Source organism: Oryzias latipes, chromosome 18 (assembly GCF_053564925.1).
Source record: "Oryzias latipes strain Hd-rR chromosome 18, Olatipes_Hd-rR_3.1".
Lineage (NCBI taxonomy): Eukaryota > Metazoa > Chordata > Actinopteri > Beloniformes > Adrianichthyidae > Oryzias > Oryzias latipes.
The window spans coordinates 27,389,479-27,403,552 of NC_136254.1; the positions used below are offsets into that span (position 1 = coordinate 27,389,479).

A 14,074-nucleotide genomic window follows, 5' to 3' on the forward strand; every position below is an offset into this window, starting at 1 on the left:
TGCAGAAACCTCGCAGGTGTAAGGAATAAGATTTTAAAAATGTATGTGGCTGACGATCCTTATCCATTTATGTCTGCTTTCTACAAAAGAGAACGACCATGTCTGCTAATTTTATTTGTGCTCTCTAAGAATGCAATAAAATGATCGCTTGTTTTTTTGACAAAGAATCAGCACCTCGTTATAATGAGACGCACCAATTGTTTTTGAGTTAAGGGAATAACAGTTGCTGACTCGTTATTTTGAATAGAAATTTCAAGATGAACAATCTCTGAAAGTAATATTTCTGCTTTATTCAGGGATCAGTAGTGAAACATAAGTTCATTGTAGATGTGAAGTGAAATGACAAACACAGGATCGGTGCTAATTGATGACCTTATTGTGTGTTAACTGCGTAGCAGCAGGCGTCTCAGGTGATGTAGACATCACATGTAAAGTAGTGCTAAAAATGAGAAGCGAGAGCTGACGCTCTGAACTCGCAGTGTCTGTAGTCGCTGGCTTAACACAACTGTACAACCTGCTGCTCTTTATGTTAACAGGAACATGTAAAAACAGTTTAAAAAAAACTATTTCACCTTTTTTTTTATCCAGGTAAACATATTAAAAACAATATTCTACTTTTCAACTGTGCCCTAGAAAATGAGGTCTTTTTTTTTTTTTTTTTAGAAAGGGAAAGAAAAGGGGTTGTAAGAAGCAAAAAATTACCAGTAACAAAGTCTGAAATAACAACAATCTATGGACGGTCTGTTATAATTATTTCCGTCCGATGCTGATATTTCCCCTGCAACTGTTGCTGATAAATGAAAACAGAATAATATTGGTAAATATTTTTAAATCGGACCGATAAGAAAATAATCTCAAAATAAGCAAATATCGGACGATATCGATACTGACACCAATTGTATCGCCCATTCCTATCGTATCAGTTACATTTTTCTTTATCATTAAAGTCTCACTCTAATGAAAACTGCTTAACATGTTTTTAAATCATTTTTGTCATAATGGAGGCTATTAAGTTTCTAAGTATTTCTTTATTCAAATTGGTGTGAATTAGGAGCAGACCAAGAAATGCTGTTTGACAAAGATGCTAATTATGTTCAAACTCCACTCGACAGGCCTCACGCTGCCTGCTGCGCCCCATTCTGATGTATTGCAGAAAAATAGAAACCATGTACGTTTTCATTTTCCTCATCCAAGCTGTAATCTGGATTATGACAGACACTTTGTAGCAAAATGTCTGGACTGCACTTACATTGCTTGCCATTTTTGTTGCACCGCTAATGTTAGCTTGTGGTTTCCAGGGGCTGTAAGCTAGTGGTAGAGAGTGTACAGAAAGGAATGATGGGAAATTAGTAAAGGCTTACTCTCCACCAACAGTCCCGCCCACCTTTAAGGCAAATTTTTGATAAACTCTTGCCGCTCTGCAGAAACTATGTCCTAGAAAATGACATATTTTTTATTTATTTTTTGCCTAAAAACGGCACAATCATTATTAATAGACAACTCAGAACGATTTTAAGATGAATCAAAACATAAGTGGGACTTTAAAATGACTTAAAAACTGCGTCCAAGTGTCCAATGTCAGCGTTTTTTTTGTTTTCATATTTATACGGCCACTCACAAACATTTAAGATCATCAATGGTGACAGGTGTCACACTATAAGTAAGGGTTAATGACTGACGAAGTGTGCATTGTCACTTTTTATACCATGGTCCAGGTAAATACTCGATTCTGATTGGCTGTTGGGTGTGCATTAAAAAGTGATATACCACAACAGCACGGTGAAAAAAGGAGTTCCGGTCACCTAGCTTAAATGTTTTGTATCACTGCCCCGGCTTCTGTAAAACAACCTTTTGCTTCATCATCTGGACAAAAACAAGCACTAAGAGGTGAACTTTCTCTCTGAACTGATGCTTTATTCAACCCATCGGAAAGATCAGCATAGATATATCGCTTTATATCGCCGAATCATGACTGCAGCGGTGGTGAGGTGCACTATTTGTTACGTTGCACTTTTTAATGCACTTCGTGGAAGCAACCATCCAATGTGAAGCGTTTAATGGCGATGGTTAAAAAGAGAGAATGCATACTTCATCGGCCATTAACCCTTACTTAACGCACGCCGTGGAAGCCTGAACCGTCAGACGCAAAGCGTTTTTTCAAAGTGCATTAAAAAGTGATGATGCACACTTACAAAATAAATTAATATTAACCAGTTTTTATTCCTTAATTCGTGTTTTTCTCTCTCGATTTGGATCGCTTTTTTTTACGAAAAGCGGACTATTTGTTACGTAGTGCGGTGACAAGGCGCCACACCACTGCTACAGTCTAGATTGGCCGATATAAAGCAATATAAATATGCTGATCGGCCCTATGGGTTAAATAAAGCATCAGTTCAGAGAAAGTTCTCCCCTTACCGCTTCTTTTTGTCCAGATGATGAAGCTAAAGGTTTTTTTTAAAGAAGCCAGAAGATTTAAGATAGGCCACCGGAACTACTTGTTGGGCAGTTATCACTTTTTAATGCACACCCAGCAGCCAAAAAGAATCGAGTATTAACCCGGACCATGATGTAACATCATTTAATATTTAAGTCGCGGTCAAATTGTGCTAATGTTGTCAGATATCATTGTCAAATTAACCAGTCATTTAGGAAGGGGATTAACAAAATTTAGTGATCTCTAAATGAAAGTCTTTTTTGTTTTCCCAGAGACGCCGACCAAATAAATCAAAATGAAAAATGAGCTAAGCCTATATTGTTACAGCAAGGAAACTGTTATCTCGTTTTGACAGTTATTTTAATAACAAGTGATTAATTTATTTTACTGTCTCCAGAACCTAAATTTATGTCAAAAATGTGCTGGATAAAAAAGGTTATCAGACATGGCCGTCCAGTGTTTCTTTTAGAGTTTGATCGTCTAGTTTGTAAAAAAGCAGCTGTTTATCACGAGCATTTAATGCAGACATAACAGGCTCAATGATGTTTGACAGAAAGCTGATTATTGAGTTGAAGAAAAAAAAAATTGTAAAAAAAGTTCAAGCTTGTGTTTAAACCACAGAAAAGCAAAGCTTTGAAACCTTGTTTGCTTTTAAAGCGCCTTTGTTTCTCCCAACAAGAAACAAAACACTTTTTCTGCATGGCTGAAGATAGGAAGGTTGCCAGGGAAATTAATTTGATCTGACTTGTTTTCCATAAATATTCTGTTGATACTTAAAGCTCACATTTCAGTGACAAGAATGCAGAATGACAGCAAAACAAATTTATCTAGTTTGTAGCTCCATGGATAGGAAATGTGCTAATTAAAATCCAGTAGTATGAGTTATGATAAACAATATTTTTTTTTTTAAACCAGAATTACATTAATTCATCCTACAACAACCACTGCTTCTCTTCATGATTAAATCTGTCGCCTCATGACTAAACTCTGGTTTATACTCGATTTTTAGTCTGTAGATCCTCAGACTTGGAAACGGAAAACCCATAGCTGACGGCTCGTTTTGCTAGTATCTCTTAAAATAAAATGAATAAAAATCTGCCATGTGAATCTCTTGGCTTGTTGTTAAATTGAATAAATTGGAAATGTCTCAGAATTTTCAGAGGAAAGAAAAATATTGTGACAATAACAAAATGGCAGACGGGTTTTTTTGCTTCACCTTTTGTTCTACAGCCAGGCAGTCGTGACAGCATAGTTTCCAAGCCAATTTAATATTTTGTTTAGCCTGAGGATTTTGTATCGCCCCATATTCAGCAACAAAGTCATTGTCTGCTAGTTTTAAACCACAGTCCTACTGCTGTGATTAAAACAGAAATTAAGATTTTATTTTTTAATAAAGATGAGCGAAGTAAGATGATGCCCTTTTAAAGTGTCCATTATCAGAAATTAATATTAATTACCGATAATGGTCGTTTCAAAGGGGATTATCCCGCTGATACCATGGCCACTTAAGAAATACCTTAAATCAATTATTTAGTACTTTCATCTTGGTGTTTTTTTACGTTAAAAGCATTTCTTACACAAAGACTATTTGATGGGCATTGTGTCGTGTTGTCATGGTAATAAACATGTATTGCTCTGTTGCAATACGTTAAGCAAGACAAAGACAGTATTTGAAATAAACTGCAAGATTGATTGCTGTATTTCATAAAATCGATAGTGAGGCAGTGTTCCTTCGTCATATCGTGGTTTACCTTTCGCTGTCTCGTTGTCCTGATTGGCGTTTGACCGTGTCAGTTACCGTGTCATGTCCTTTGTACAGAATATTTTGTTTTTCATTCCACGCCTGTCTTTTTTTTTTTTTCTATGAAGCTTTAAACTTTAAGGGTTAGAAAAAAAAGTATGGAAATGGTCTTGTCTGCTGCCTTAAAAAACTTGTAATCCTACTTTACGGCGTTCCGCCATCAGAAGTTATTCATGTATTCATGGAACGTAACCCCCGTGATGGACCAGGAACCGCTGTACCACATGTCCATCGTGGAGCGACTTGCTGTGTGCAATAACGCTTCTCGATCTGCATTCTGAGTGTCTGTTTCTATAGTAACCAACTTAGATTAGCAAAATGATATGGAACATTCAGGTTATTTGACTGGAACTACTTTTTTCGGTGTCCATTTTCAGCAGCCAATCAGACTCGATCGTTCTTCCAGAACATGGCTCAAAGCTGGTTGAAACCAAACGTACCGCTCTCACGTCAGGCTAATCATGTTGAATGTTGCGGTTTGCGTCGCCTGCTGCAACATTGATCACGCCATCTAAGGTTTGTTGGTGGAAAAATTGGCATCTGTCACACAAATGGCCATGTTTTGTATCTGCAGGTGTCCTACGCACGCCCAAGCTCCGCCTCCATCCGAGATGCAAACTTGTACGTCAGTGGCTTACCGAAGACGATGACGCAGAAAGAGCTGGAGCAGCTCTTCTCCCAGTATGGACGCATCATTACCTCGCGGATCCTGGTGGACCAGGTGACCGGTGAGTAAATCGTGGTAGCTTTTTTCCCCCTCCTTTGTTCCTGTATTCACACACCTCCACCACCACCACACGTCCTTTGGGACTGCTGAACAAAATGACACAAGACTGAGAAATGCATGAGTTGGTGACGTGAAGCTACCAAAAAAGCAATTTTCCAGAAGAGGGGTTCATAAATATGCATCGACGGGAATATGAAAATGGTTGTAAATGGCGAGAGTCACTGCTTCATCATTTCTCTTCGACTTGCTCTTACCTTCCGCTGCTTTTTCTTTTTTCTTCTGTACCCATCCCCAAGGTGATCACGGATGCCTGTTTTCATGGGAGGAAATGAAACGCTTTTAGAGCGGTTACATTTTCTGTTTCTCAGCCATCATATGGGAGCAGAACTCTTATGAAACACTAAACAGAATCTTTCACCAAGACATTTCCCAGCGGCGATGTGCCTCCGTTCTGCTGAAATGTATAATAATCTCCCTGACATGCATTGTGGGAATTTATTTTTCAAACGCAAAACTCTCAATTTCTAGAGATTTTTCTTTTTCTGAGTAATAATGCAACAAGCTGCAATCCAGCAGAACAAACCCGGATTGATGAGGAACGTCACTCAAAGGGGTTCATTTAAATGTTCAAAAAGGTGAAAACGTTGATTTGAGGGCAGGAATATTTAGGTTGCAGGAGGCAACAATTCGATTATCAAGGAATCCTGAATCCATGCATTTTTTTTTCTTTTTAAAAATGTTCTGTTCACCACAAAAAAAGATTTACTGGCTTACATCCACCAACGTGCTTTTGTAAGTAAAGACAAGAACTGTATCCTAGTTGAGCTTTTATTAAGAAAAGTCACTTTTTAAATGAGCGTCCAATCTAAGAGTTGCAACGCTACAAAGGTTTTATTTGACGACCTAAAACCTTTCGTAGAATCAGCGATAGATGAATTTTCAAGAATTTTGTTGTCCTCTTAACTCGGCAACCTCATTAAAAAATTACTTTTCAAAAGATCATCTTTAAAGTCCCACTTATATCATTTTTTTTATCCATTTTACCCAATGGTTTTTTTAAAATTATGATTATGCTGGTTTTTATTAACAAAAAAAACCTGTTGTGTTTCTAGGACATAATGTCTGCAGAGCGGCACTAGTTCATTACAAATTTGCGGAGCAACCCCGCCCCCTTTCCCTCTCTGATGCTGAGAGGTCTGCTAACATAGGGGAAGATGACACTAAGTGTTGACATGCTCTCCCGCTAGCTTACAGCCCCCTCACAACCCCATCCTAACATTGGAGGTGCGACAAAAATGGCGAGCAATATTGGAGTTATCCAGCTGCTCAGTTTTGATGCCAGGTCAGAGGTGGAAAACCAAGACTTGCGTGGATCTAGTCGTCTAAAAGCGGATGTATCAAACATGGCGCTTGATGCCTCTGCATTGACTTTTCTATGTCACAAATGCCATATTTTTCGAATGGCGTTTTATTTTTGTCTGCTCCTGATTCACCACAATATGAATAAAGAAATACTCAGAAATGCAACTTTAGGATTATTTTCTTTATGTCCTCAGTCAGAAAAATGCCGAACACAAGAACATGTTTAAAACACCAAAAACATGATTTTCATCTGATCTTTAACTCGACCCTAGCTAGCTACTGAACGTATTTTAATACCGTGTGCGTTATGAATTCCCTTCCCAAAATGCTTGATTTAGGTACGACACAAACTTTCACGATTGTTGTCGTCATTATAAAGCCAAACTACTTTAAAACATTTGCTCTAAGCGAAGTCGTGCCGGTCGGATCGTGTGTTCTGCAGGGTCAGCCGCGTCTGTGCTCGTCAAAAATGACCCTAAAAGAAGTTCCCCTTAATATTCTTACGTTAAATCACAATAATTTCTCGATTCTCTTATTTCAAATTATCAAAACAATTAATCTTCTATGGATCACGATCGATGCATCTATAAATTTATCTCCCCCACCCCTAACAAGAGTGGAATGTTTTGACATTTGAACAAAACAACAAATCTGTTCCAGCAGCAGCAGAAGTTTAATCTGCTTCTAATGCAGAAGCAGATTTTTTCAGGTGCATTGTTTATTTTTCTGCACCTGTTATTCCGAGCTGTCTGCTTTCCTCTCAGGACTCTCGCCTGCTGATGTCTCCAAACGTGCCATGTTTGCTGAGTTGTTGTTTTTTCTTACTCTAATGTATGTTTTTATTGAATGGGAACGACTCTAAAGTTTTCCACAGCTCTCCTGCTTTGGTTATTGGTGTTATTTTTTTTGTGTGTTAACTTTATCTGCAGGAAAACTGGAATAACTCTCAGTGCAGAAGCTGCACCACAGATTTAAGACGCAAGCAGAAACATGGAAATGAGTGAAGGCATGAAAAATGCAGCATGACGCCATATTGAATGTTTGTCACTTATTTTGAAAATGAATGCCATATTTTGTTTGTGATGCCAGACTTTCCTGTGGAAAGAAATTCTCCATTATCTTAATGTGGCCCATCCAAGGTTAGGTTTTGCACAGACGGTGCAGTAATATACGATCTACAGCTTCACACCTGTTTCTAATCCTTCAACAAACAGACTATTGCACCTGTGAATATTTGATTTTTTTAATATGTGCAAATTGACGACACTTACTGTACAAACTTAAAGTTTGTTTTTCTATAGCCAGTTGAGATACGGAACAAAAATATGCACATTTCCTGAAGGCTTTTATTCTGAAAAGATGTTCAAAAGTTCAGAAATCTGAACTTTTGGCTCAAAAGGCTCAATTCGGCTCAATTCGACAAAGTGAAATGGTCTGTGCCCCCTCAGGTGTTTCCAGGGGAGTTGGATTCATTCGTTTTGACCGGCGGGTCGAGGCGGAGGAGGCCATCAAGGGCCTGAACTGTCAGAAGCCGCCCGGCGCCACTGAACCCATTACTGTCAAGTTTGCGAACAACCCAAGCCAAAAGACCAGCCAGGCCCTGCTGTCCCAGTTGTACCAGTCGCCCAATCGAAGGTACCCAGGACCCCTCGCACAGCAGGCACAGCGCTTCAGGTAAAAGAAGCACACTGACCAAGCTAGCGGAGCGCCGCCCACTTCATATGTTAACCCCATCCCCCCCCTCAAGGCCGTTTACAACCAGCAGGTCACAGAAGCGGAATCTTAGGCTCAAGTTGGAGCAGATTTTTAAGGAATGTAGAAAAAGAAATGAGTCGAACTCAAATCTGCTAAAATGATTTGATTCCATGAATAAACTTCTCATGTGTGACTGATCTCAGTGCAGCCAGCTGTCTGTTTGGAACCATCGACTGTACTGTAAATGAGAACTGGACTGAGTGTGACGTCGCCCGTAGAAAATGACTGACTTCCTGCTCCAGCCAAATTAAGTCACTTGATTGATCAGTTTAAAACTTTAGTAACTTGTACTACTGGGAAAATATCATGGAAAACATTTACTACAAATTGTAGCAGAGCAAGAATAGTTATTCTGACAAATTTAATGACAGTAATAGCTGTTTGTTTCTCAATAGAAGTCTATTGGATTCTGGCTTTTTTGCGACCAGCGGGTACTTTCTGTTGTGGACGCTGGGGGGGGGAGTCGCTGTGTTTAGTTCTCGTGTACAGTCAATGGTTGGGATTCACCCCATTACACACCAGTGTCACACCTGAAAAATGCCTCAGAATTGGTAGTAAAACTTGTGTTTGTGTTTGAAGGTTGGACAATCTGTTGAACATGGCCTATGGAGTGAAAAGGTAAACAGACTATTTATTCTTTTTGTTTTTTTGCTGTCTTGTAAAGAAGTTTTTTTTAAAGCGAAGCACTAAACACATTAAACTGAAGTCGGTGAACGCTGATGGAGTTCTGTTTGATTCTCTTCATCATAAAAGACAAATCCTCTCCGGTTTCCAAGGTATTTGTGGAGCCTTTAACTAGAGTTTCACGATGTGAGCACATGAGTAACATTAGTGATAAGTTTTGTCAATATAAATAAATAACATCTAAACCATTATTTCCATTTCTATGAAACAGTTTAGTTTAAATGAAAGTCAACATAACTTAATTTTTACTCCAAATGACCCGGGTCTACATGGGATTTGGGCATCTAGCATCAAAGGGCTCAATCCGATTGGTCAAATGGGCAAAGTGTTCTATTTGATTTTGTTTAACATTTCAAGCTGCCATGAGAACGTTGCTAAACATTAAGTTGACCATTTATCGCAGTTTCTGCTGTTTTCTATGCTACGCTAATATCGCAATGGTGACATATTTGCGGTTTATTGCTACTTTTAACCATTCAACCAGTGTTGACATTATCGTTATCATTTTTGAGGATCATCGGTTTTGCAATGAATGCAATTCCAGCGTAATCTGAAGTGGCGAAAAGATGTGGAGGCAGAGATGCTTTTCTGTGTGACAATCGTTTGTCATGGTTGTGCGTGTCATTTAGGGGTCACCTACAAAACATCTGGCATTATAGGCTTACGTGTTGCATCACCTGAGGATTTGCCATGATCGGCCTCATTTTGGACCCACGAAAGCAAAATCCAACAGTCTAGAACAGTCCAACAAATTCCCTTAAGAATGATATAAACCTAAACCGAGGTCATTTGATTAAATTCTTCTTATAAGTTGTTCATTAAAGTATTTAACCGTATTTGATGTGGTGACAAATAAAAGGCATTTGTGACCCACATGAGGTCAGGTGCTGTAATCTCCATGCAACTCCAGGATTAAAGTCTCTGAATCTTTCACTGGAATGTGGAAAAATTGCATCCTCATGCTTTGAGCTCAGCTTTTTTTGTTACCTTGATCTATTATGGACGGCGCTGTCCTGCTTTAAACCCGGTTGCGTCAGGCCTCTTTCAGGGTTCGCCAGGTTTTTAGCCGATTGAAGTCCGGCTCCTCGAAAAGCTCAAAGAACCATCCCCACTCACAATAGACTTGTGACTCCTCTCGCCTTGCTTGTTGATGGACGTCTTTGTTGGCGAAAATGTCTCTAGGGGTCTTTGATGCTTGGAGCACACCTGTCAGAGGGGATGTTCCCTCGGAGGCCAACTGGAGCGGTTAATCCAACGCGACTCCTGCGGCAATAATTCATGGGCTTTCCAAAGTTGTTTCTTGAACCGCAGACCGTATTTGCTCCCCGCCCGAGCTTTTCGTTGCTGTAGTCTGACGGTACTCGAGTGCTGCGTGTTGTTTTACTGGAAGATGCATGAGCTCGTTCAGCCGCTCCAGTTCTGAAGAGGTTTCAGAGTCTTAACAAAATAAAAGCTTTAAAAAAAAAGCTTAACAAATTCTGCTTTTGCAGCAAATTAGTTCTGACATGGAGTTTTTAAAAAAAAAAAAAAACATTAAGTTTAGCTTCTTCAATAATTTTTCTGTTTTTAAATGGCCAAGTTTAAAAATATCTATTGAAATCAATGGATGTTTCCTTCATGAATCGATATTAAACCCAAAAAGCTATTTTGCTTTTCAGAAATTCTTGGTGGGGGAAACAAATAGTTTATTATAATAATAAAGAAAGTTTCGCTGTTATTGGATTTAAATCGGTAAAAGATTATGACCAAAGAAGAATTGGTGAACAGAAAAGCTGTCGGGGGGAAAAAAGTGTAGGTGTGTAGCGCCTGCAGGTCATAAAACATCGCTTTATGGCTTTAATTTTTTATTCCTGACGTGCCTTTTTATTTATTTTTATTACAGCAGATTCTCCCCCATGGCCATCGACGGAGTGACCAGTTTGGCCGGCATCAACATCCCGGGTCACGCAGGAACCGGCTGGTGCATTTTCGTCTACAACTTGGCCCCAGACGCAGACGAGAGCATCCTGTGGCAGATGTTCGGGCCGTTCGGCGCCGTCACAAACGTCAAGGTCATTCGCGACTTCAACACAAACAAGTGCAAAGGATTCGGTTTCGTCACCATGACTAATTATGACGAGGCGGCGGTCGCCATCGCCAGCCTGAACGGATACCGCCTCGGGGACAGAGTTCTGCAAGTGTCGTTCAAAACCAACAAAACACACAAAGCCTAAAAGTAAGGGGGGGAAAAAAACCACTGAGATTGTTCTTAAAAAACAAAAAAACTCACCAGAAAGAAGTGGAACATGGGAGCTTTTGACCGTAACTTTCTACATTAGTAAGAACAGCTTTGTAATCGATATTTAGCCTCCAACATTGTGACTTTTTGTTTTCGTTGCTTTCAGTCCTTAGTTTCAAGCAAAAAAGTAGTGCAGGTCTGAAGGCCTGTCGTGTTGCCGATGGATCACCTGAAATGTTCTGGGTTTTGTCGTTTAGTTGCTCTTTGATTTGACCCAGTGAGTCTTGTACGGCTGTGACTTTTTCTTTCTCTTCTGCTGTGTCCCCCAGTAGCTGCATCAGGCTTTTAGTGGTAAGCTAGTACTTCTGTTGGAGACTTTTTTTTTTTTTTTCCTCTTTCCGTTCTGTTGGTTTCTCGTAATGCGTTGGTTATCGGTTGACTGCATCCAGTTGCTTATTGTAAAACTTAGCCGATTAAAAAATAAAAAATACATACATAAAGGGAAAAAGACAAAAAAAATTCTTAAAGCAGTACCTTGCCAAAGAGCTAAGAACCTCTTTGATGTGGGTTTAAAAAGCATCTATTTTTATAAACAGAAAAATTTGGAGAAACTTTTTACTGGACCTGGAACAAAAAAAAAAATATTTTGACTTGGATACTTTGAGAAATATCTTCATATGACACCTTGTGAGCTTTTGAACTTTACAAGAAAGTTTGCAGTGGTCGACATTTCTGGAGAGATGTTATGATGTAAAAGATACCTTTTGAGATCTTTGTATTACCTTTAGATTCTAGAATCAGTGGCAGTGCTGGTTTCATTCGTCAAATCGTCTGTGGGTTCTCCTCCATCCCGGTCGTCCGCTCGACCCCCAACGGTGCACTTTTCCCCCCTCCAGACAAAAGCGAACAGTGCATGCTAAACGACCGCTAGAGGAGATCTTCATGGGAATTAAATCAGTTCTTCCTTTAAGATTCCCTTCAGACGGAGCCGCGGTGGTTTGTGGCGCACCCACGATGTATCGTGAGACCAATCTTGGCTTGAAATGAATCATTTGTGGTTTTTAAATAGTTTGTACGACAGACTGACGGAGGCAGAGACAAAAAAAAACCCAACAAAAGCTCTGAAGAATCGGATGACTCCTAAGCGTTGAGCTGTGTAAATAAATCTTTTGTTTGTTTTGTTTATGTTGTGTATTGGACACTTTTCTTTACAGTTGGATTCCTGGGTATGGAAAGTGATGATTTTTTTTTTCTTTCTTTCTTTCTTGGAGTACGTGAGGTGTTTACTGTTTTTGAGTTGGCAAAACCTTAATTTATATTTTTGGTTTTCCTATGGACGAACACTGAAGTGCATCAAATTTGTTGGTGGTTTGGTCTGTAGTTAGTCTTTGTTTGTTACAAAAAAAAGTATTCAACTATAGACAGTTTTTTTTTAATATATAAACATTATAGATATATATTTATGTGGTGAAGAATGGATATAAACCACATTTCTGGATTTTTTTTTTCATACTATGTAAAAACAATGCATATAACCTGTCTTTAAAAATCGTAAAAAAGGTGTCTATTGCTTTAGGAAGGACGGTGAAGCAGAAACGAATAGCAGAAGTGATTGCAACAGTTGTTGGCGGCGGTGGGCGGAGCCTAGCAGTCTCTGAATCCTGCATCCTTTCTGCTATTTCAACCCAGTCATGCTTCCCTTACTGAGCAGTGTGCTATGCATTCAATGATCCTTTGCAACTGCTTTTTCTTTAGAGAACTTCTTTGTGTTCCTTGTAAAAGTTCCTCTTTAAGTCTAGATGAGTTGTGATACTTGCTGCTGTAGAGGAGGGTGGGGTGGGGGGGCATGCTTTTTACGCCTGACCCATCTGGGCTTTTTTTGTTTTTTTAAAAATTCATCGATTTTTTTTTTTTTTTTTTTAATAGATTTGATCGTCCGGCGTGAAAACGTGTCCCCCTACGACCCCGGCCCCCCCATTCTTCTGATCTCTATTCTTTAGTGAGAATGATTATTTATTTGAAGTTGTATAGTCCGACTCGGTTCACAGCGTTTTTGGGAATAGAATATTTTTGTTGACTATTTAAAAGGATGTACATGTTCTTTACTTTGTGTTTGGATACTTTGACTTTTTTCAATGTTCAGTACATCAATAAATATGTTTGAAGGGCAACGCAGTCCATCCGATCTTTGCTTTCGCAGACGAACCTTTCGGTGTCGTCCCCATCCATTTCCCCAAACGTTCATGTTTAACCGTAGCAGTCTGTCGATTTCCATTGTTTACCGTATATGGGAGCTGGACTGAGTGACCCCCCCCCCCCCCCTTCCAAACAGGAAGTATGCGCTGGATCCAAGAAACCAAAATCCCATAGACTTCTATAGAGAAATAAACAGCTGATTTTCAGTCCTTAACCGTTCTTGCTTTGCTAACTTTGGCATGTTGTCGCTAATCCCCATATTTTTTACCCTATTGCAATTTATAATCTGACCAATCCAATGCCTCAATGAAAGTATAAGGTGTAACGGCGAACTGGAGTTAGAGGCGAGGACTTCCAACAAGCGCACTTCCGATTGGCGCGAGTTGTTACCATAGAAACGATGACTCAGACCGACTTTGTCCAATAAATCATTGATGATGTCGTCTGGTTCCGACGCTGCGATGTCCATACGGCGAAAACATGGCAATAGAACGACCTTGGGTCCCTTTTCTGTGGGTGAAATCACACTCCCATTTACAGGCAATGGTTTCAATGAACGTTTCTAAAAGTTTTCAAACTTTAAAGCAGTTCAGCGTCGGAAAGGCGTGTTTATTTCCGGTGGACTGAAGTGTTCAGGCTGTAAATGTGCCAAAGCACATAAAGAAGCCTGATGGAGTATTGATCACCTGCACTGCGGCCGCATGTTTCTTATAAAACAAAACCTAAAAGGCCAGCTTTGAAGCAAGAGGCCCGCTGAGCAGCCGCCTCAGCCGCCCTATTGTCATGTAGGGTGCAGCAGAAAGCTACAAAGCTGCCGGTTGTAGGAAGATTTCTTTAGTCCAGTCAACCCATTTAGCAGAATTCTATTCTCGTGATGGAGAACCAAAAGTCATTTAC

General features: G+C 39.6%; 1 protein-coding gene across 10 annotated transcripts in view; it reads left to right on the forward strand.

The window, feature by feature from the left end:
- The window catches only part of elavl2 (ELAV like neuron-specific RNA binding protein 2), a 34,781-nt gene extending 21,629 nt beyond the window's left edge, over positions 1 to 13,152 (forward strand). For 5 of the 10 annotated variants that reach the window (XM_078936185.1, XM_020711560.3, XM_078936184.1 and 2 more), the window contains 4 exons: positions 4,810 to 4,963; positions 7,773 to 7,959; positions 8,659 to 8,697; positions 10,646 to 13,152. In XM_078936185.1, the coding sequence (XP_078792311.1) occupies positions 4,810 to 4,963; positions 7,773 to 7,959; positions 8,659 to 8,697; positions 10,646 to 10,976 (711 nt within the window). In that variant the 3' untranslated portion in view covers positions 10,977 to 13,152. Of the gene's footprint in view, positions 1 to 4,809; positions 4,964 to 7,772; positions 7,999 to 8,658; positions 8,698 to 10,645 lie in introns of all 10 variants that reach the window. The other 5 variants (XM_011487340.4, XM_011487341.4, XM_004079664.5 and 2 more) reach the window with 1 other exon arrangement.
- Positions 13,153 to 14,074: the final 922 nt, after the last annotated feature.